Raw genomic sequence first — 23,892 nt, forward strand, 5'->3', positions numbered from 1 at the left:
TCCATGTTGGAGGCCGGGAATATTTCCAGTGCCCAAGGCCATCAAATGTGAAGGAAGTGTCTCCAGCTACAGTTCCTGGAAGCCCGGGTTTCGGAGCTGGAGCGGCGGCTGGGGACACTGTGGAGCATCAGAGAGGTGGAGAATGTTGCGGATAGCACATACAGAGAGGTGGTCACACCACAGGCTCAGACTCCGCAGGAAGGAGAGGAATGGGTGACCACCAGGCAGAGCAAGACAGCAGTGCAGGAATCTCCTGTGGCCATTACCCTTGTCATGTGAGAGTACCTTTAAGAAATGGGTGTTTATAAAATAGCTGTCGTGGGTGTACCTTTAAGAAATGGGTGTTTATCAGATGGCTGCAGTGATGTCAGAGAGAGGGTGGAGCTGGGCTGTTTGCTTTTATTTTCGCTTTGGGCTGTCTGCTACAGGGTGTGTTTTAGTTTCGTTTTGAGAGCTAGATAGCTGGAGTCACAGCAAGAAGGTGTATTAGTGTCTCTCGCTGCAATCTAAAGACTGTCTCCAGATCCTATGGTGATTTAAAAATAATACCTGTTTCTGTAGAGAAGTTAAACCTGATGCCTTTCTGCAAAAAGGTTTTTTTTGTCTAATGGATATTGCAAGGAAAGATTAAGAGTTACTTATAGAGTACTCTATTCTTTGGGGGATTTATTGGTGTTGATAGTTGTTAAGATGTTTACTGTGGGTTGATAAAGTGTTAACTGGTTTCATAAATAAACATTGTTTTAATTTAAAAGCACTTTAACTCTCTGTTGCACTACACCTGGAAGGTAGGATGTGTGCTCCCCATAACCACAATCTTAAAAGTTGTGGGTCAAGTGAACTCCATGATACACTTTGGGGTTCTCTAAACCCTGGCTCATAACACCCTGCAAAACATATACCGCTTTGAATACGTTGAAGGGAATGACATCTCAGGGGAAAGTAGCAACAGCCAAATTTGTTACACTACGGTTGGTTCTGCTGCAGAGGAGTGGAGTAAAAACTTGAGAATGCAATAGTTATAGGGGATTCAATTGTAAGGGGAATATATAGGCATTTCTTAGGCTGCAAATAAGATTCCAGGATGGTATGTTGCCTCCCTGGTGATAGGGTCAAGGATATTTTGGAGCGGTTGTAGGACATTCTGGAGCAGGAGGATGAAAAGCCAATGATTGTGGTACATGTTGGTACCAACAACATAGGTAAAAAAAAAAAGGGATAAGGTCCTAAAAGCAGAATATAGGGAGTTTGGAAGAAAGTGGAGAATTTGGATGTCAAAGTAAGGGATCTCAGAATTACTACCAGTGCCACGTGCTAGTCAGAGTAGAAAAGCAGGATATATTGGATGAATTTGTAGCTGAAGAAATGGTGTGAGGCGGTGGGTTTCAGATTCCTGGGGCATTGGGACCAGTACAAACTGGACGGGGTACACCTAGGCAGGACCGGAACTGATGTCATAGGGGAGTATTTGCTCGAGCGGTTAGTGAGGGTTTAAACTAAAATGGCAAGGGGATGGGAGCCTATGCAAGGAGTCAGAGGAGGAGGAAAGAAGCTCAAAAACAAAAGACAGAAAGTGGAATAAGAAAAGTGATAGGCAGAGAAAACAAGGGCCAGATTCAACAGGGCCACAGTGAAAAATATTGGGAGCGAGACTAATAATGTTAAAAAGACAAGCTTAAAGTCTATGTGCCTTAACCTGCGGAGCATTTGCAATAAAATGGATGAACTAATTGTTAAATAGACGTAAATGGGTATGAGATAATCGGAGACCTGGCTGCAGCGTGACCAGGGATGGGAACTGAATGTCCAGGGGTATTCGGTATTTAGGAAGGACAAACAAAAAGGAAAAGGTGGTGGGGTGGCAGGGTTGGTTAAAGAGGAAATTAATTGAATGGTGAGGAAGGATATTAGTTCTGACAATGTGGAATCTGTATTAGTAGAGCGGAGAAACATCAAGGGGCAAAAAGCATTAGTGGGTGTTGTATGTAGACCCCCATATTGCAGTGGTGATGTTGGAATGGCATGAAACAGGAAATTAGACTCATGTGATAAAGGAAAATCTGAAATTATGGGTGATTTTAATCTACATAAGGATTAGGCAAATCAGATTGGTCACAATACTGTAGACGAGGAATTCTTGGAGTGAATACGGGATGTTTTCTGGACCAATTGAGAGCAGGCCATCTTAGACTAGCTACTGTGTAATGAGAACTTATTATTGGCAATCTAGTTTTGCGAGACCTCTTGGGGTTGAGCGACTATAATATGATAGAATTTTTAATCAAGATGGCGAGTGAAGTCGTTGATTCTGAGACTCGGGTCCTGAATCTTAATAACGGAAACTATAGTGGTATGAGGCGCAAGTTGGCTATGACAGATTGGAAAACGTTACTTAAAGGGGTGACAGTGGAAAGGCAATGGCAAACATTCAAGGAGCGCATGGACGACTGCAACAATTGTTTAATTGACTGTTTACCCGTGTTATGCTCCGCTTGCTCGATGTGGGAGCTCAGGGACGTGGCTGATGTCCCTGGCTCCTTCACGTGTGGGAAATGTGTCCAGCTGCAGCTCTTGTTAGACCGCATGATGGCTCTGGAGCTGCGGATGGACTCACTTTGGAGCATCCGCGATGCTGAGGAGGTCGTGGATAGTATGTTTAGCGAATTGGTCACACCACAGATTAGGATTGCTGAGGGAGAAAGCGAATGGGTGACCAAAAGGCAGAGAAAAAGCAGGAAGGCAGTGCAGCAGTCCCCTGCGGTCATCCCCCTCTAAAACAGGTATACCATTTTGGATACTGGGAGATGGCTCACCAGGGGAAGGCAGCAGTAGCCAGGTTAATGGCACTGTGGCTGGCTCTGCTGTATAGAAGGGCGGGAAAAAGAGCGGAAGGGCTATAGTCATAGGGGATTCAAATGTAAGGGGAGTAGGTAGGCGGTTCTGTGGTCGAAAACGAGACTCCCGAATGGTATGTTGCCTCCCAGGTGCACGGGTCAGGGATGTCTCAGAGCGGCTGCAGAATATTCTGAAGGGGGAGGGTGAACAGCCAGTTGTTGTGGTGCACATAATCACCAATGATATAGGTAAAACAACGGGATGAGGTCCTACAAGCAGAATTTTGGGAGTTAGGAGCCAAGTTAAAAAGTCGGACCTCAGAGGTAGTAATCTCAGGATTGCTACCAGTGCCACGTGGCAGTCAGAGTAGAAATGAAAGAATAGGCAGGATGAGACTGCATGCCTTGAGAGATGGTGCAGGAGGGAGGGGTTCAGATTTTTGGGACATTGGGACCGGTTCTGGGGGAGGTGGGACTACTACAAATTGGACGGTCTGCACCTGGGCCGGACTGGAACCAATGTCCTTGGGGGTGCTTTTGCTAACGTTATTGGGGAGGGTTTAAACTAATGTGGCAAGGGGATTGGAACCAAATGAGGAGGTTAGTGGGCAGTAAGGAGGTAGTAACTAAAGCCTGTAAGGAACTAGATCATGAAGTCAGCGTGACTAAGGGGAAGAGTAGGCAGGGAGCAGATGATGAACACAAAGAGACTGGTGGTCTGAGGTGCATTTGTTTTAATGCAAGAAGTGTAGTAGGTAAGGCAGATGAATTTAGGGCTTGGATTAGTACCTGGGAGTATGATGTTATTGCTATTACTGAGACTTGGTTGAGGGAAGGGCATGATTGGCAACTAAATATCCCAGGATATCGATGCTTCAGGCGGGATAGAGAGGGAGGTAAAAGGGGTGGAGGAGTTGCATTACTGGTCAGTAAGGATATCACAGCTGTGCTGAAGGAGGACACTATGGAGGACTCGAGCAGTGAGGCGATATGGGCAGAGCTCAGAAATAGGAAGGTTGGGGTAACAATGTTGGGGCTGTACACAGACCTCCCAACAGCGAGCGTGAGATAGAGGTACAAATATGTAAACAGATTATGGAAAGATGTAGGAGCAATAGGGTGGTGGTAATAGGAGATTTTAATTTTCCCAACATTGACTGGTATACACTTAGTGTCAGAGGTCTAGATGGAGCAGTATTTGTCAGGAGCATCCAGGAGGGTTTTCTCGCGCAGTATGTAAATAGTCCAACTCGGGAAGGGGCCATACTGGACCTGGTGTTGGGGAATGAGCCCGGCCAGGTGGTTGAAGTTTCAGTTGGGGATTACTTTGGGAATAGTGATCACAATTCTGTAAGTTTTAGAATACTCATGGACAAAGGCGAGAGTGGTCCTAAAGGAAGAGTGCTAAATTGGGGAAAGGCCAAGTATAGAAGCTGCTGGAGAAGATACTGAGGGATAGGATCTATTCCCATTTGGAAGAAAATGGGTTTATCAGTGATAGGCAACATGGTTTTGTGCAGGGAAGGTCATATCTTACCAACAATAGAATTATTTGAGGAAGTGACAAAGTTGATTGATGAGGGAAGGGCTGTAGATGTCATATACATGGACTTCAGTAAGGCAGTTGATAAGGTTCCCCATGGTAGGCTGGTGGAGAAAGTGAAGTCTCATGGGGTCCAGGGTGTACTAGCTAGATGGATAAAGAACTGGCTGGGCAACAGGAGACAGAGAGTAGTGGTGGAAGGGAGTGTCTCAAAATTGAGAGCTGTGACCAGTGGTGTTCCACAGGGATCCGTGCGAGGACCACTGTTGTTTGTGATATGCATAAATGATCTGGAGGAAGGTATAGGTGGTCTGATTAGCAAGTTTGCAGATGACAATAAGATTGGTGGAGTAGCAGATAGTGAAGGGGACTGTCAGAGAATACAGCAGAATATAGATAGATTGGAGAGTTGGGCGGAGAAATGGCAGATGGAGTTCAATCCAGGCAAATGCGAGGTGATGCATTTTGGAAGATCCAATTCAAGAGCGAACTATACGGTAAATGAAAAAGCCCTGGGGAAAATTGATGTACAGAGAGATCTGGGTGTTCAGGTCCATTGTACCCTGAAGGTAGCTGCGCAGGTTGATAGAGTGGTCAAGAAGGCATACGGCATGCTTTCCTTCATTGGAAGGGGTATTGGGTAAAAGAGTTGGCAGGTCATGTTACAGTTGTAAAAGACTTTGGTTTGGCCACATTTGGAATACTGCATACAGTTCTGGTTGCCACATTACCAAAAGGATGTGGATACTTTGGAGAAGGTGCAGAGGAGATTCACCAGGATGTTGCCTGGTATGGAGGGCGCTAGCTATGAAGAGAGGTTGAGTAGATTAGGATTATTTTCATTCGAAAGACGGAGGTTGAGGGGGGACCTCATTGAGGTCTACAAAATCATGAGAGGTATAGACAGGGTGGATAGCAAGAAGCTTTTTCCCCAGAGTGGGGGACTCAATTACAAGGGGTCACGAGTTCAAGGTGAGGGGAAAAGTTTAAGGGAGATATGCTTGGAAAGTTCTTTACGCAGAGGGTGGTGGGTGCCTGGAGCGCATTGCCGGCGGAGGTGGTAGAGGTGGGCACGATAGCGTCATTTAAGATGTATCTAGACAGATACATGAATGGGCAGGGAGCAGAGGGATACAGATCCTTAGAAAATAGGCGACAGGTTTAGATAGTGGATCTGGATCGGCGCAGGCTTGGAGAGCCGAAGGGCCTGTTCCTGTGTTGTAATTTTTTCTTTGTTCTTTGTTTGTTCCTCTTTGACTGGAAATGTTTCTATTGGTACGTGAAGAGAAAAGAAAATTTGGTGAAGACAAATGGTTCCTTCCCATCAGAAACAGGGAAATGTACAATCGGGGACAAAGAAATGACTGAGCAACTAAACACAGACTAGGTTCTGACTTCACAAAGGAGGACAGAAATAAGACACCAGAAATGTTGGGGAACGCAGGGTTCAGTGAGAGGGAGGAACTGAAGGAGACCAACATTCGTAGAGAAATGGTGTTGGGGAAATTGAAGGCTGACAAATCCCCAAGGCTTGATAATCTACATCCCAGAGTACTTAAGAAAGTGGCTCTAGAAATAGTGGATGCATTGGTGGTCATCTTCTCGAGCTCTATAGATTGGAGGGTAGCTAATGTAACTCCACTATTTAAAAAGGATGGTAGAAAGAAAATAGAATTAAAGACAAGTAAGCCTTATGTCAACAGTGGGGAAAATTCGAGAATCCATTATCAAAGACTTTGGCCGGGATTCTCCCCTACCCGGCGGAGCGGGGGGTCCTGGCGGGTTGGAGTGGCGGGAACCACTCTTGCGTCGGACCGCCCCAAAGGTGCGGATTTCTCCCTTCACACGTCATCCCCGCACATGCGCAGGGGAGGGGGTCGCCCCGCACCCCCCCCCCCCCCCCCCCCCCCCCTCCCCCAGGACCCCGGAGCCCGCCCGGGCCGCCAGTCCCGCCGGCCAGGGAGGTGGTTTGATTCACGCCGGCGGGACAGGCATTACATCAGTGGGTCTTCGGCCCATTCTCCGCGGGCTGGAGAATCGGCGGAGGGGAGGGGGGGAGGGGGGGGGGGGGGGGGGGGGGGGCTGGCGCGATGCGATTCCCGTCCTGCCGAATTTCCGGTGGCCGGAGAACTCGGCAGCCGGCGGGGGCGGGATTCACGCCTCCCCCCGCTGATTCTCCAACCTGGCGGGGGGTTCGGAGAATCCAGCCCCTTATAGCAGAGCACTTGGAAAATAGTGGCAGGATCTGACAGTCAGCATGGATTTATGAAGTGGAAATCATGCTTGACAAATCTGGAATTATTGAAGGATATAACTAGTAAATTTGGCAAGGGGAGCCAGTGGTATATTTTTACCTAAATGGATCTCCTGTTTTAGCAGCCATGTCTTGCTTCACCAAAAGTCCTGCATAATTAGTGTGTAAAATTAAAGCGCATGGGATTCGGGATAGTGTATTGAGATGGACCGAAAAGTGGTTGGCAGACAGGAAACAAAGAGTAGGTATTAATGGATCTTTTTCAAATTGGCAGGCAGTGAGTAGTGGGGTACCACAGGAATCGGTGCTCGGACCCCAGCTATTCACAATATATTAATGACTTAGATGAGGGAACTAAATATAATATCTCCAAATTTGGAGATAACACAAAATCGGGTGGGAGGGTGAACTATGAGGAGGATGCAGAGATGCTTCAGTGTGATTTGACCAAGTTGAGTGAATGGGCAAATGAATGGCAGATGCAGTATAATTTGGAAAAATGCGAGGTTATCCACTTCGGTAGCAAAAATGAAGGCAGACCATAAATTAGGAGAGGGGAATCTGCAGCGAGACCTGAGTGTCTATTCACACCAGTCGCTGAAGGTAAGCATGCAGGTGCAGCAGGTGGTAAAGAAGGCGAATAGTATATTGGCCTTCATAGCCAGAGGATTCGAGTACAGGAGCAGGGATGTCTTGCTGCAATTATACAGGACCTTGATGAGGCCACACCTGGAATGTGTGTAGTTTTAGCCTTCTTACCTGAGGAAAGATGTGCTTGCTCTCGAGGGAGTACAGCAAAGGTTTACCAGACTGATTCCTGAGATGGCGTGACTGACGTACGTGGAGAGATTGAATCGGTTCAGATTGTATTCACTGGAGTTCATTAGAATGAGGGGGATTCCATTGAAAACTATAAAATTCTAACAGGACAAGACAGGGTAGATGCAGGAAGGATGTTCCCGATGGTGAGTGTGTCCAGAACCAGGGGTCACAGTCTGAGGATACGGGATTGATGTGCCATCAATCAACACAAGACGAGTAATGAACAAAACGGAGGCTAATAAACTAATAAACTAAACAGAAAGCCTCCTGGCCTCTGATCTCGAACTGGGAAGGGCCGGAGGTCGGCCATCTTTATACCGAGCCCGAGGGGAGGCGGAGCAATCAGGCAGTGGTTTACCAAATTACATGTAATACAGTAACAGTTTCTCACATCACAATACAATACATACAATACACTAACAGTGGTTTACCACATTCACACCCTGTTAGATAGATAGATAGAGAAATACAGCACAGAACAGGCCCTTCGGCCCACGATGTTGCGCCGAACTTTTGTCCTAGGTTAATCATAGAATTTTGGACAATTTGTCATGGCCAATCCACCCAACCTGCACATCTTTGGACTGTGGGAGGAAACCGGAGTACCCGGAGGAAACCCACGCAGTCACGGGGAGGATGTGCAGACTCCACACAGACAGTGACCCAAGTCGAAATCGAACTTGGGACCCTGGAGCTGTGAAGCAATTGTGCTATCCACAATGCTACCGTGCTGCCCTTAAGAAGTTAACCTACACTCCCTTATTCTACCCTAATCCAAGTACCTATCCAATAGCCGCTTGAAGGTCCATAAATTTTCCGACTCAACTACTACCACAGGCAGTGCATTCCATGCCCCCACTACTCTCTGGGTAAAGAACCTACCTCTGACATCCCCTCTATATCTTCCACCATTTATCTTAAATTTATGTCCCCTTGTAATGGTGTGTTCCACCCGGGGAAAAAGTCTCTGACTGTCTACTCTATCTATTCCCCTGATCATCTTATAAACCTCTATCAAGTCGCCCCTCATCCTTCTCCGTTCTAATGAGAAAAGGCCTAGCACCCTCAATCTTTCCTCGTATGACCTACTCTCCATTCCAGGCAACATCCTGGTAAATCTCCTTTGCACCTTTTCCAAAGCTTCCACATCCTTCCTAAAATGAGGTGACCAGAACTGCACACAGTACTCCAAATGTGGCCTGACCAAGGTTTTGTACAGCTGCATCATCACCTCACGGCTCTTAAATTCAATCCCTCTGCTAATGAACGCTAGCACACCATAGGCCTTCTTCACAGCTCTATCCACTTGAGTGGCAACTTTCAAAGAACAATGAACATAGACCCCAAGATCTCTCTGCTCCTCCACATTGCCAAGAACCCTACCATTAACCCTGTATTCCGCATTCAGATTTGTCCTTCCAAAATGGACAACCTCACACTTGTCAGAGTTAAACTCCATCTGCCACTTCTCAGCCCAGCTCTGCATTCTATCTATGTCTCTTTGAAGCCGACAACAGCCCTCCTCACTATCCACAACTCCACCAATCTTCGTATCATCTGCAAATTTACTGACCCACCCTTCAACTCCCTCATCCAAGTCGTTAATGAAAATCACAAACAGCAGAGGACCCAGAACTGATCCCTGCGGTACGCCACTGATAACTGGGCTCCAGGCTGAATATTTGCCATCCACCACAACTCTCTGTCTTCTATCGGTTAGCCAGTTTGTTATCCAACTGGCCAAATTTCCCACTATCCCATGCCTCCTTACTTTCTGCATAAGCCTACCATGGGGAACCTTATCAAATGCCTTACTAAAATCCATGTACACTACATCCACTGCTTTACCTTCATCCACATGCTTGGTCACCTCCTCAAAGAATTCAATAAGACTTGTAAGGCAAGACCTACCCCTCACAAATCCGTGCTGACTATCCCTAATCAAGCAATGCCTTTCCAGATGCTCAGAAATCCTATCCCTCAGTACCCTTTCCATTACTTTGCCTACCACCGAAGTAAGACTAACTGGCCTGTAATTCCCAGGGTTATCCCTATTCCCTTTTTTGAACAGGGGCACGACATTCGCCACTCTCCAATCCTCTGGTACCACCCCTGTTGACAGCGAGGACGAAAAGATCATTGCCAACGGCTCTGCAATTTCATTTCTTGCTTCCCATAGAATCCTTGGATATATCCCGTCAGGCCCGGGGGACTTGTCTATCCTCAAGTTTTTCAAAACGCGCAACACATCTTCCTTCCTGACAAGTATCTCCTCAAGCTTATCAGTCTGCTTCACGCTGTCCTCTCCAACAATATGGCCCCTCTCATTTGTAAATACTGAAGAAAAATACTTGTTCAAGACCTCTCCTATCTCTTCAGACTCAATACACAATCTCCCGCTACTGTCCTTAATCGGACCTACTCTCACTCTAGTCATTCTCATATTTCTCACATATGTGTAAAAGGCCTTGGGGTTTTCCTTGATCCTACCCGCCAAAGATTTTTCATGCCCTCTCTTAGCTCTCCTAATCCCTTTCTTCAGTTCCCTCCTGGCTATCTTGTATCCCTCCAGCGCACTGTCTGAACCTTGTTTCTTCAGCCTTACATAAGTCTCCTTCTTCCTCTTAACAAGACATTCAACCTCTCTTGTCAACCATGGTTCCCTCACTCGACCATCTCTTCCCTGCCTGACAGGGACATACATATCAAAGACACGCAGTACCTGATCCTTGAACAAGTTCCACATTTCACTTGTGTCCTTCCCTGACAGCCTATGTTCCCAACTTCTGCACTTCAATTCTTGTCTGACAGCATTGTATTTACCCTTCCCCCAATTATAAACCTTGCCCTGTTGCTCGCACCTATCCCTCTCCATTACTAAAGTGAAAGTCACAGAATTGTGGTCACTACCTCCAAAATGCTCCCCCACTAACAAATCTATCACCTGCCCTGGTTCATTACCAAGTACTAAATCCAATATGGCCTCCCCTCTGGTCGGACAATCTACATACTGTGTTAGAAAAGCTTCCTGGACACACTGCACAAACACTACCCCATCCAAACTATTTGATCTAAAGAGTTTCCACTCAATGTTTGGGAAGTTGAAGTCGCCCATGACTACTACCCTGTGACTTCTGCACCTTTCCAGAATCTGTTTCCCAATCTGTTCCTCCACATCTCTGCTGCTATTGGGGGGCCTATAGAACACTCCCAACAAGGTGACTGCTCCTTTCCTATTTCTAACTTCAACCCATATTACCTCAGTAGGCAGATCCCCCTCGAACTGCCTTTATGCAGCTGTTATACTATCTCTAATTAACAATGCCACCCCCCCACCTCTTTTACCACCCTCCCTAATCTTGTTGACACATCTATAACCAGGGACCTCCAACAACCATTTCTGGCCCTCTTCTATCCAAGTTTCCGTGATGGCCACCACATCGTAGTCCCAAGTACCGATCCATGCCTTAAGTTCACCCACCTTATTCCTGATGCTTCTTGCATTAAAGTATACACACTTCAACCCATCTCCTTGCCTGCAAGTACTCTCCTTTGTCATTGTTACCTTCCCCACTGCATCACTACGTGCTTTGGCGTCCTGACTATCGTCCACCTTAGTTGCTGGACTACAGATCCGGTTCCCATTCCCCTGCCAAATTAGTTTAAACCCTCCCGAAGAGTACTAGAAAACCTCCCCCCCAGGATATTGGTGCCCCTCTGGTTCAGATGCAACCCGTCCTGCTTGTACAGGTCCCACCTTCCCCAGAATGCGCTCCAATTATCCAAATACCTGAAGCCCTCCCTCCTACACCATTCCTGCAGCCACGTGTTCAACTGCACTCTCTCCCTATTCCTAGCCTCGCTATCACGTGGCACCGGCAACAAACCAGAGATGACAACTCTGTCTGTCCTGGCCCTTAACTTCCAGCCTAACTCCCTAAACTTGTTTATTACCTCCACACCCTTTTTCCTACCTACATCGTTGGTACCAATGTGCACCACGACTTCTGGCTGCTCACCCTCCCCCTTCAGGATCCTGAAGACACGATCAGAGACATCCCTGGCCCTGGCACCCGGGAGGCAACATACCTTTCGGGAGTCTCGCTCGCGACCACAGAATCTCCTATCTATTCCCCTAACCATTGAATCTCCTATTACTATTGCTTTTCTATGCTCCCCCCTTCCCTTCTGAGCCCCAGAGCCAGACTCAGTGCCAGAGACCTGGCCGCTGGGGCCTTCCCCCGGTAGGTCATCCCCCCCAACAGCATCCAAAACGGTATACTTGTTTTGAAGGGGAATGGCCACGAGGGATCCCTGCACTGTCTGCCTGTTAGTTTTCTTTCCCCTGACTGTAACCCAGCTACTCTTGTCCAGTACCTTTGGTGTGGCTACCTCCCTGTAACTCTTCTCTATGACCCCCTCTGCCTCCCGGATGATCCGAAGTTCATCCAGCTCCAGCTCCAGTACCTTAACACGGTCTCTGAGGAGCTGGAGTTGGGTGCACTTCCCGCAGGTATAGTCAGCGGGGACACCAGTGGTATCCCTCACCACCCACATCCTACAGGAGGAGCATGCAACTGCCCTAGCCTCCATCCCCTCTTACTTTACAGAATTAGCTGCCCTGTGGACCAACTGGACCTCCGCCCTCCGACTCTGCTCCCAGTCAGCTGTACTCTAAACTCCTGGTTCCCTTCACGCTCTTTGATAAATATAGGAAATTAAATGAAAGGAGTACCTTACTCCCTCCTCACCTAACTCCCTCAGTCACCAAACTCTCACTGTAGCACTCAAATGCCACAAGCTCAGCACTCCCTCAGTCACCAAACTCTCACTGTAGCACTCAAATGCCACAAGCTCAGCACTCCCTTAGTCACCAAACTCTCACTGTAGCACTCAAATGCCACAAGCTCAGCACTCCCTCAGTCACCAAACTCTCACTGTAGCACTCAAATGCCACAAGCTCAGCACTCCCTCAGTCACCAAACTCTCACTGTAGCACTCAAATGCCACAAGCTCAGCACTCAGTGCAAACAAAGTCTGCACTGTATCTAGCCCCTATTTATACTGTGACTCTAGCTTCTAAAAACTGGCCTAATGCAATTAACTAATTAACAAGCTCCAGCTGCAAGTAAGTCCAAGTAGAACCTTGTTTAAAGCTGATTCAAAATTCACCTTCTTATAGACCAAACAGCAACTTTTAAGTTAATTAACTAAATAAAAGAAATACTAGACTTTAAATAACCCTTATACTCCCTCAGTCACCAAACTCTCACTGTAGCACTCAAATGCCACAAGCTCAGCACTCCTGTTAAAAAAAGAGTCCAGCGGGGGTGAAGGGTAAAGGTCTGTTGGGGGCTTTGGCCTTCCGCCATGGTTGCCTCAGTCCCGGCAGTGATGTGGGCACTGGTGTCGAGACCTGGTGGGGAACCCAGACAAGGTGAAGATACTGTGCAGGGCCTTGATGATGGTGGCAGAGGTCATGTCAAGGCATGGGATGGCAAAGGGGAATCGTGAGTACTCATCAACAACGTTGAGGAAGTACACGTTACGGTCAGTGGAGGGAGGGGCGCTTGGATGTCTGAGGCGCTCAAAGGGGCGGGAGGCCTTTACCAGGTGCGCTCTGTCGGGCCGATAGACGTGCGGTTTGCACTCTGCGCAGACCTGGCACTCCCTGGTCATGGGCCTGACCTCCTCGATGGAGTAAGTCAGGTTGCGAGCCTTGATAAAATGAAAAAAATGGGTGACCCCCCCGGGCGACAGAGATCATTGTGGAAGGCCCAAAGTCGGTCTCCTTGTGCGCTGGCACATGTACCAGATAGGGCATCTGGGGGCCCATTGAGCTTCCCAGGTCGGTACAAGATCTCATAGTTGTAGGTGGAGAGTTCGATCATCCACCTCAGAATCTTGTCGTTCTTTATTTTTCCCCGCTGTGTATTATTAAACATGAAGGCAACCGACCGTTGGTCAGTGAGGAGAGTGAATCACCTGCTGGCCAGGTAATGCCTCCAATGTCGCACAGCTTCTACAATGGCTTGGGCTTGCTTTTCGAAAGAGGAGTGTCGAATTTGGGAGGCATGGAGGCTACGGGAGAAGAAAGCCATGGGCCTGCCCTCCTGGTTGAGGGTAGCGGCCAGGGCAAAGTCGGACGCATCGCTCTCCACCTGGTACGGAATGGACTCGTCCACAGCGTGCATCGCGGCTTTGGCAATATCTGCCCTGATGCGGTTGAAGGCCAGATGGGACTCAGCCGTCAGGGGAAAAATGGTAGATTTAATGAGTGGGAGGCCTTGTCCGCATAACTGGGGACACACTGTGCATAATAAGAGACGAACCCCAGGCATCTCTTCAGGGCCATGGGGCAGTGTGGGAGGGGATGTTCCAGGAGAGGGAGCTTGCGATCGGGGTCGGGCCCTCGGACTCCGTTTTCCACAACGTAGCCAAGGATGGCTAGGCGGGTTGTGTGGAAAAAGCATTTCTCCTTATTGTGTGAGGTTAAGGAGCCTAGCGGTGTGGAGGAATTTTTGGCGTTCAGCGTCATGGTCCTGCTGGTCATGGCCGCAGACGGTGACGTTGTCTACCTACGGGAACGTGGCCCGCAGCCCATACTGGTCAACCATTCGGTCCTTTCTCGCTGGAAGACCGACACCCCATTGGTGACGTCGAAGAGGACCCTGAGGAAGTGATAGAGGGGGCCATCTGCCTCGAAGGCAGTGTATTGGCGATCCTCCGAGCGGATAGGGAGCTGGTGGTACGCGGACTTCAATTTGACTGAGGAAAGACTCGATACTGCGCAATCTGATTGACCATGTCACATATGCGGGCGAGGGGGTGCACATCGAGTTGATCGTCTGACTGTAGTCGATGACCATCCAGTGCTTCTCCCCAGTCTTGACGACCACCACTTGGTCTCTTCAGGGGCTGGTACTAGCCTCAATAATCCCCTCTCATAGGAGTCGCTGGACCTCCGACCTGATAAAGGCCTTATCCCGGGCACTGTATCATCTGCTCCTAGTGGCGACGGGTTTACAGTCCGGGGTGAGGTTAGCGAAGAGCGAGGCCGGGGCGACCTTAAGGGTCGCGAGGCTACAGACGGTGAGGGGGGGTGGGGCAGGGATCCGCCGAACTTTAAGGCAAAGCTTTGGAGGTGGCACTGGAAGTCGAGGCCCAGTAATAGGGCAGCGCAGAGATGGAGGAGGACGTAGAGCTTAAAGTTAGTGTACTCTACATCTTGTACCGAAAGGGTCATGACACATTACCCCTGCATTGCTATGGAACGTGATCCGGAAGCCAGGGAGATTTTCTGGGTCACGGGTCACCGTATCTGGGTGGATAAAGCTGTCTATACTCCCGGAGTTGAAGAGGCAGGCCATCTCGGGCCCGTTGATCCGGATGGTCATCATGGATCTCGTGAGTTGATGGGGTCGAGACTGATCGAGGTGATGGAGGCAAGCTTCGGAAGGTGGTGGGTGGGCCGGTCAGAGGTAGCAGTGGCCAGCGTATGACCAGGTGAGCAGGGGTCCCGGGAGGCGGCGGAGTGGTTCCAAGATGGTGGCCCCCATGGGTTGCGCATGGCGGGTGGAGTACAAGATGGCGGCGAAGATTGCGGCCCCCATGGGTTACACATGGCGAGTGGCAGCAAAGATGGCGGCGAAGATGGCAGCCCCCAGGTGTCGCACAGGGCGGGTGGCAGCGAAGATGGCGGCGCCCACGAGTCGCTCATGGCGGGTGGCCATGGGGAGGTCCCGACAGGCAGCAGGCAGCGCTCCTAGGCCTAGGAGCTTTAGGGACCGGTCGGGCTTGGCAGACTTTGGTGAAGTGGCCCTTCCTCCCACACCCGTTGCAAGTCACGTTCCGTGCAGGGCAGTGTTTTCTGGGGCGCTTACCCTGGCCGAAAAGTAGCATTTGGGGCTTCCGGCGTTGGTGGGCTGCTGCGCGGCACAGGCTTGCTCTGCACTCGAGTTGGGTGATGGCGGCGCCTACGACGTCCACGCGGGTGGTGGGTGGTCGGAGGTGTAGGCCACCATGTTCTGGAAAGTCACTTTCAGGGAATTTGAGAGCTGCACTGCCTCTGGTAGGCCGAGCGTACCCCCTTCTAGCAAGCGCTGGCGGATGTAATTGGATTTAATACCCACGACATAGGCGTCCCTGATCAACAGCTCTGTGTGTTGGGCAACCGATACCGCCTGGCAAGCACAGTTCCGGCCGAGTACCCGCAAGGCACGCAGGAATCCGTCTTATGATTCTCCGGGGTGTTGTCGCCTCGTGGCAAAGAGGTGCCTAGCATACACCTCGTTTACTGTCTTCACGTACTGTCTCTTCAGCAGCATTATCACCTCCGAATACGAGGGGGCGTCTCTGACAAGAAGGAAAGCTTGCGGGCTCACCCGTGCGTTGAGTATTTGCTGCTTTTGGAGGTCGGTGACGTCTTCGGTGGAGGATCCGAGGTAAGCTTCGAAGCAGCTTAGCCAGTTCTCGAATGTTGCAGTGGCGTTGGCTGCTTGTGGGTCCAGCTCCAGGCGATCAGGCTTGAGCGATGAATTCATCTTAAATGTTTAGCTTATTAAATTGATATGCCATCAATCAATACAAGGCTAGTAGTGAAAGAAACTGAGGCTTTAATAAGCTAAACAGAAAGCCTCCTGGCCTCTGATCCTGAACTGGGACAGGGTCGGAGGTCGGCCACTTTTATACCGAGCCCGAGGGGAGGCGGAGCCATCAGGCAGTGGTTTATCACATTGCATGTATTACAGTAGCAGTTTACCACAATACATATAATGTACTAACAGTGGTTTACTACAAGGGTAAACCATTTAGGACCGAGATGAGCAGAAATTTCTCCACCCAGACAGTGGTCAGCAAGTTGAATTTGTTACCACAGGAAGTAGTTGAGGCCAAAACATTGCATGTTTTCAAGAAGCAGTTAAATATAGCACTTAGGGCGAAGGGGATCAAAAGAAATAAGGGGAGGCGGGATTAGACTTTTGAGTTGTATGATTAGCCATGATCATAATGAATGCCGGAGCAGGCTCGAAGGGCCGAATGGCCTCCTCCTATTTTCTATGTTTCTATGTGGTAAGGTGTAGCTGTTTAGCTCAGTGGGCTAGACAGCTGGTTTGTGATGCAGAACAAGGCCAGCAGCGCGGTTCAATTCCCGTACCAACTGAGAATTCTGAATTCTCACCTCTGTGTACCCGAACAGGCACCAGAATGTGGGGCTTTTCACAGTAACTTCATTGCAGTGTTAATGTAAGCCTACTTGTGACAATAAAAAATAGATTATTATATAAAGGCAAGTTACTGCGGATGCTGGAATCTGAAACGAAAGATAAAATGCTGGAAAATCTCAGCAAGTCTGGCAGCATCTGTAGGGAGAGAAAAGAGCTAACGTTTAAAGTCCGGTGACTCTTTGTCAAAGCTAGCAGACAGAGAAAGTGGAAAATATTTATACTGTGGAGTGAGAATGAAAGATGAGTCATAGCCACAGAAACCCAGGGAAACCGGGTGCTAATGGCCACAGAGACCAAGGGGAAAGAGTGCTAATGCCAGTCCCCAGAGAGGCCAAAAGATGTGAAAGGGGACATGGGGAAAGGGATGTAAAGATTATTATAGCATGGTTGTGTTGTAATTCACTGACTGACCACTAGGAGTCTCACAAGTATATAAGTGATGATGTGGAGATGCCGACGTTGGACTGGGGTGAGAACAGTAAGAAGTCTTACAACACCAGGTTAAAGTCCAACAGGTTTGTTTTATTCATTTGAGGAAGGAGCAGTGCTCTGAAAGCTAGTGATTTGAAACAGACCTGTTGGACTTTAACCTGGTATCGTAAGTATGTAAGTGAATGTAACAGTCTTGGACTTTAACCTGATGTTGGAAGACTTCTTACTGTGCTCACCCCAGTCCAACGCTGGCATCTCCACATCGTGTAAAAGTCAGCTAACCTCAGACTGACTGGAGAGCTGGAGAGAGGGGTTGCTTGTGCATGATTATTCTGTTATGCATCTATTGTTTTGTATATAGTTTACCCTCAGTTAATGTTACTAAATCATTTATATCTTTAGCGACATGTATTCTTGTCATAAATCAGGCCATCTGACAAGAACATTACCGGAGGGATTGGAATCGGTCTCCTTGTTGCTCCTGGCAATGTCCGTGGGGCCTGGGGATCACGATGGGATGGAGGGGCGGCTGGAGGGAGCTCCAGTGGTCCCTGCGTCATCTGGCTCTTCCAGCCCTGGCAGCTCTCCATTGTCTGCACAACGGTTTTGACGCCCTCAGCGATGCCTCTCTGTGCCTCAGCAATGTTCACCTGTGCTGGAATACATTAATCAACGACTGGGGCATGCTCTGGAGTACCTCTGCAATGCCCACCTGAGATTGGGACAGCTATTTCCGATGTGAAGCCCCTGGGGCACCATTACCGACTCTGATTGGTGTGAGATACCGGTCGCAGCCAGCAGTTGGGAAGCACCCGGAAATTCTCGTTCACTACTGCACTTCGTTCTTCTCCACTTTGATCGCGCCCTAACTCTAGCACTCACATTATCCTTTGCACCTTGGTAATCCTCTTTTATATTTCCTTCTGCTTCCATACCCCACGCAAGTTATTTTTAACCTTCTCCAATAGTATTAGTAAATAGCCCCATAATGAACTCAATCTTGGCTCTATTTAGGTGCAATCTGTCCGCCTGTACAAGTCCCATCTCTACCAGAGCCGTTCCCAATATCTAAAGAGCCTCGGATGGGATTCTCCAATTCTAAGATTCGTGGACTTTCACGACAGCAAAACTGGTGCCACACCTGGATCTATTCAGCAACTGTGGGGGGCTAGCACTGGTGCCACGTGGAACACAATCGATTCCAATGCAAAACGGTGCCGGACTCGCCGGGTCCATGGTTGACACTCAGGAGACCGACAAGCTGCAGCTGCATATACACACTTCACTCCCACACACACTCTATCAGCCAACAAGATGGTACTGGTTGCGCTGGAGCGTGCCCGTACAGCTGATGGGTTGGCAGGGGCCAGAGGGCCTGGGGGGACACCTATACATCCCGCGGCCAATCGGCAGAGGAGAATTGCGGCAGCCCCGGAGAATTCCGGGTTGGGCCCGCTAATGATGTGCAAAGGGTGTTTACTGTACGTGCGTTCCGCAACGCATTGACGCCACTGTCAAGGTGATGGAGAATTGTGATATGGCGTCAAATCGGCACCTAACGCGATTTCGGCTTCGGAACCTATTCTCTGCATCATGACCGGTGCAAGCTTGGAGGGACGAAGGGCCTGTTCCTGTGCTAATTTTTCCACCCAGTCGGGTTTCCTGATTTCGGCATCAGCCAACGGAGAATTCCACCCCTAAAGTACTTCCTCATGTGCCAACCTTCCAGCCACGCATTATCTGATCTATCTTCCTCACTTGCTCCTGGTACTGGGATAATTGGGAGATTACTACTTCTGGGGTTGTGCTTGCTAGTTTCCTTCCTAGATTCTGACTGCAAGACCAGACCCCTTTTGAAGTGTGAGCTTCATCTGGGTACTCCGGTTTCCTCCCACATTCCAAAGATGTATAGATTAGGTGGATTGACCATGCTAAATTGCCCCTTAGTGTTCAAAAGGTTAGTGGGGTTATTGGGTTACAGGGATAGGGGGGGCCGTGGGCCGAGGTAGGGTGTTCTTTGAGATGGTCAGTGCAGACTTGATGGGCTGAATGGACGCCTTCTGCACTGTAGTCATTCCATGATTCTAACTCCCCGCTCTTTCCCCTCGTCTCTGCAATTCTTATTATTGAAGTACTGATCCAATTTTCAATTGAAAGCTGCTTTTGAACTTGTATCCACAACTCTATTAGGGAAGCATTGGAAATACTAACCACTCAAGGAAAGTAATTTTCTATATTTCACCTTTAGTTCTTTTTCATGTCACCTTAAACCTGTTTCCTATGGCAATCAACCCTTCATCCATTGAAAACAGCTTCACTTTTTTAACTTTGTGGTGAACCACTGTACACCTGTATTAGGGGATGTAAGGTAGGACCTGTACTACAGGTTCGCCGGTAGCCCCTGCCGGCTGGCTCCGCCCATGAGAAGCTGTATAAATATGCGTGTCCTCCATTGATCTGCCATTTCACCAGCTGCAGCAGGAGGCCACGCATCTGACTGCAATAAAGCCACAGTTGTGCCCAACCTTAGTCTTTGTGCAATTGATCGTGCATCAAACCTTATTTTAAACCCTTCAGTATTTTAACCACTTCAATCAAATTTAATCTTGTCTTTTTTATTCTGAGAACAATCCCAGCTTCTCCAGTCTATCCATAATCTCTAATTGCTGGAAGTATTCTATGTAGCTCTCCAAAGCCTTTATGTCCCTTTCTGAAGCATGTAGTTTGTAATCCCTGTTTAAAGTACATTCTAATAGTGTGTTTTTGTTTTAGCTTGTTTGTAAATTAGGAAACTTACCTGAATTCCATCGCTGGCCTTGACTTCCATTTTCATTGTAACTGCATGGTCAGTCTGTTTTTGAAACACTTCCTGCCACTTTGCTCACTTCCTCTCCCAACTCCCTTCCTGCCATTTGCTGCCTTTTCCAACGCTGTTGCTCTATCTCTATTACTTTCTACTTACCTCCCACTCGCTGATTCCCACCTCCTACATGCCACCTCCCACTTGCTGGCACTCTCACACCCTTCCGCTTACCTCTTCCCTCCCCCAACCTCCTCGCTCATTCCCACTCACCATCCTCTCACTGCCTCTCTCATTGCCTTTTGTTCTGATCCACTCACTGCCCCTCTCCTGACACTCTGCCTGTTTCCCACTTGCCAATTCACCGCTGCCCTTCGCCTAAGCCCTTTTTTACAGTGAGGGCTCGGGAGAGGAGTGGCAAGAGGGAAACAGTGAGGGGGCTGGGAGAGGGGAAGTGAGCGGAATGGAACAAAAGGCCGCAACAGAGGCAATGAGAAGGGTGGTGAGTGAGAATGAGCGAGGGGGTTGGGAGAGTGAAGTGGTAAGAGGGAGGAGGGTATAAGAAGTGGGAAGCAGGGGGTGGAATGTGGTGAGTGGAAGTTAAGTAGAAAGAGTAGTAATTAAGTAGTAAGAGTAATAGTAAATAGTAAACAGAAAAATAATCTTTGAGCCAGTTATGTTCAAGACAGCCAGTAAATTTTTCATGTAAAGATTACAGGTCAGAAATATACCCCACCCTTATTACATGCTTCCTTACGGGATTGTGTTTGGAATAATTTGTGGAGTTTACCAATAGCTATCTGAGGTTTTGTTAAAATATACAGCAGGCTTTTGAACTGTGCTGAACTTGTAAGCAGTATGTTGAGTAAGTTATTGTTTTCATGATATAGACACTATAGTCTATCACCACACAATTGAATTTATATATCGATCACACTATCAGTTACTTATTGGCATCCTTATAGTTGGATTAGAAACTAATTACTTTTGATAGTTCAATATTTTTGTATAAGTATTATACTTCTCCAGTCCAGATTGATGTAATCATTGATGGTCCACCGAATATTATGCTCAATAGAAATGAATGGAAGTGCATTTTGTTATTCAGTGATTCCTAGAGATCTTTGGCAAGCTTGGATCTTGACCGAACAACATTGTCAGCTGATTAAATTAATTTCTCTCTTAGTCTTGCCTGTATCTTTCAAACAAGAACTTGAGAACACAGAAGCTGAAGAGGATGGTATGGCCATGTTGTGCTGTGAGATTACCAAACCTGATGCTCCAGTGGAATGGAAGAAAGGCATTGTCGTCCTTCAGTCAAGTGATAAGTATGAAATGAAGCATGAAGGGTCCTGCATTCAATTGTTTATACATGACCTAAAGCCTGAAGACCAAGGAGAATATACTTGTGATTCTGGGGACCAGAAGACGACTGCATTTCTAAAAGTGAATGGTAGGAACCACTCTTGTATTATTTAAATCTAGGAGAAAATATATGTTACAGTCCTCTGTCTTGAAGAATTACATTTTCTGTGGACTATTTTGAGATATGTTCAATGTGAGTCTTATTTATATTTGTAGTGAGCCATGTCACGCTTTGTGTTGTCTTTTCATCTGTTGTCTTTATTCATTATGTTCACTATGGTGATTCAACAACCCAAAACACATTGCAGATGAGTTTCTAGTTTGCTAATTGTTAGTAATATGTCTGGAAGTCATTGCAGTGCATGGTTCAAACTAATGTTTGTTGTAGATGGAGGTTACCAGCTCATGACAGGTTAGTGAACCTGTTGGGAAATACAAAATCAGGTAAAGGATCCAGTTAAAGTAAATGACACTGGAATTTCAAAGTGCCTTAAGGGTCTGAAAATCTGCTGGAACAACAATTCAGAATTGGTCCTGATGGGATGAAGTTATTGCGAAATGCAACAATTGTACATCAACCAAGCATTTTGCAATGTTGATGACTGTCATCATCCTTTCCAACCAAAAAGGAGAAGTTATTCTGATGTCAAGGCAGTGGGTGGGATTCCCCTTTCTGATGGCAGAGTGTTGACGCCGTCGTAAAATCCGGAGGGTTTAACGATGGCATCATCGGACCGCTAAGTGTAGTGATCCTCTGCCCTACAGGAGGCCAACACGGCACTGGAGTGACCCACACCCCTCCAGCTGCCGATACCGGCGCCACGGGTCTGGTCATGCGCACTGCAACCGGCGCGAACTCGCGCATGCGCGGTAGCTCCATTCTCCGCGCTGGCACCGACGCAACATGGGATAGGACAACAGGGGGCCGGTGCGGAGTAAAAGAGGCCCCCACCAGGTGAGGCAGGCCTGCCAATCGATAGGCCTCGATCGCGGGCCAGGCCGCGTGAAGGCCCCCCCCCGGGGTCGGACTCCCCCACCAGGCCGCCCCCGACAGGATGGACGCCGATGTCCCGCCGGGTAAGTGGAATTTTTTGAGGACATTACCAGTGCAGTAGATAACGGGGAGCCGATGGATGTGGTATATCTGGATTTCCAGAAAGCCTTTGACAAGGTGCCACACAAAAGGTTGCTGCATAAGATAAAGATGCATGGCATTAAGGGTTAAGTAGCAGCATGGATAGAGGATTGGTTAATTAATAGAAAGCAAAGAGTTGGGATTAATGGGTGTTTCTCTGGTTGGCAATCAGTAGCTAGTGGTATCCCTCAGGGATCCGTGTTGGGCCCACAATTGTTCACAATTTACATTGATGATTTGGAGTTGGGGACCAAGGGCAATGTGTCCAAGTTTGCAGATGACACTAAGATGAGTGGTAAAGCGAAAAGTGCAGAGGATACTGGAAGTCTGCAGAGGGATTTGGATAGGTTAAGTGAATGGGCTCGGGTCTGGCAGATGGAATACAATGTTGACAAATGTGAGGTTATCCATTTTGGTAGGAATAACAGCAAACGGGATTATTATTTAAACGATAAAATATTAAAGCATGCCGCTGTTCAGAGAGACTTGGGTGTGCTAGTGCATGAGTCACAGAAGGTTGGTTTACAAGTGCAACAGGTGATTAAGAAGGCAAATGGAATTTTGTCCTTCATTGCTAGAGGGATGGAGTTTAAGACTAGGGAGGTTATGTTGCAATTCTATAAGGTGTTAGTGCGGCCACACCTGGAGTATTGTGTTCAGTTTTGGTCTCCTTACTTGAGAAAGGACGTACTGGCGCTGGAGGGTGTGCAGAGGAGATTCACTAGGTTAATCCCAGAGCTGAAGGGGTTGGATTATGAGGAGAGGTTGAGTAGACTAGGACTGTACTCGTTGGAATTTAGAAGGATGAGGGGGGATCTTATAGAAACATTTAAAATTATGAAGGGAATAGATAGGATAGATGCGGGCAGGTTGTTTCCACTGGCGGGTGACAGCAGAACTAGGGGGCATAGCCTCAAAATAAGGGGAAGTAGATTTAGGACTGAGTTTAGGAGGAACTTCTTCACCCAAAGGGTTGTGAATCTCTGGAATTCCTTGCCTAGTGAAGCAGTTGAGGCTCCTTCATTACACGTTTTTAAGGTAAAGATAGATATTTTTTTGAAGAATAAAGGGATTAAGGGTTATGGTGTTCGGGCCGGAAAGTGGAGCTGAGTCCACAAAAGATCAGCCATGATCTCATTGAATGGCGGAGCAGGCTCGAGGGGCCAGATGGCCTACTCCTGCTCCTAGTTCTTATGTTCTTATGTTCTTATGTAAGACCACATGTGAACAGCGCTGGCGGGGCCCAGGCTTTCTTGGCGGCCACTCGGCCCATCCTGGGCGGAGAATCACCGGGCGGGCCGCATAGAGTGGCCCTCGACCGGTGGTGCGCCACCCGTGATGAGAATCGCGCCCGGCCTGCCGATTCTCTGAACCGGCGCGGGCTGAGAGAATCCCGGCCAGCATTTCAGATAGAATGTTTAATGGCCTTCCCTTGTACTGACACATAATCCTTGTTTGAGAATTACTAACTTTGCCAAAT

General features: G+C 48.1%; 1 protein-coding gene across 3 annotated transcripts in view; it reads left to right on the top strand.

The window, feature by feature from the left end:
* The window catches only part of obscnb (obscurin, cytoskeletal calmodulin and titin-interacting RhoGEF b), an 896,193-nt gene that overhangs the window by 450,107 nt on the left and 422,194 nt on the right, over positions 1-23,892 (top strand). For all 3 annotated transcript variants that reach the window (XM_038798455.1, XM_038798456.1, XM_038798458.1), the window contains one exon: positions 21,099-21,365. In XM_038798455.1, the coding sequence (XP_038654383.1) occupies positions 21,099-21,365 (267 nt within the window). The remainder of the gene's footprint in view (positions 1-21,098; positions 21,366-23,892) is intronic.

Source organism: Scyliorhinus canicula, chromosome 5 (genome assembly GCF_902713615.1).
Source record: "Scyliorhinus canicula chromosome 5, sScyCan1.1, whole genome shotgun sequence".
Lineage (NCBI taxonomy): Eukaryota > Metazoa > Chordata > Chondrichthyes > Carcharhiniformes > Scyliorhinidae > Scyliorhinus > Scyliorhinus canicula.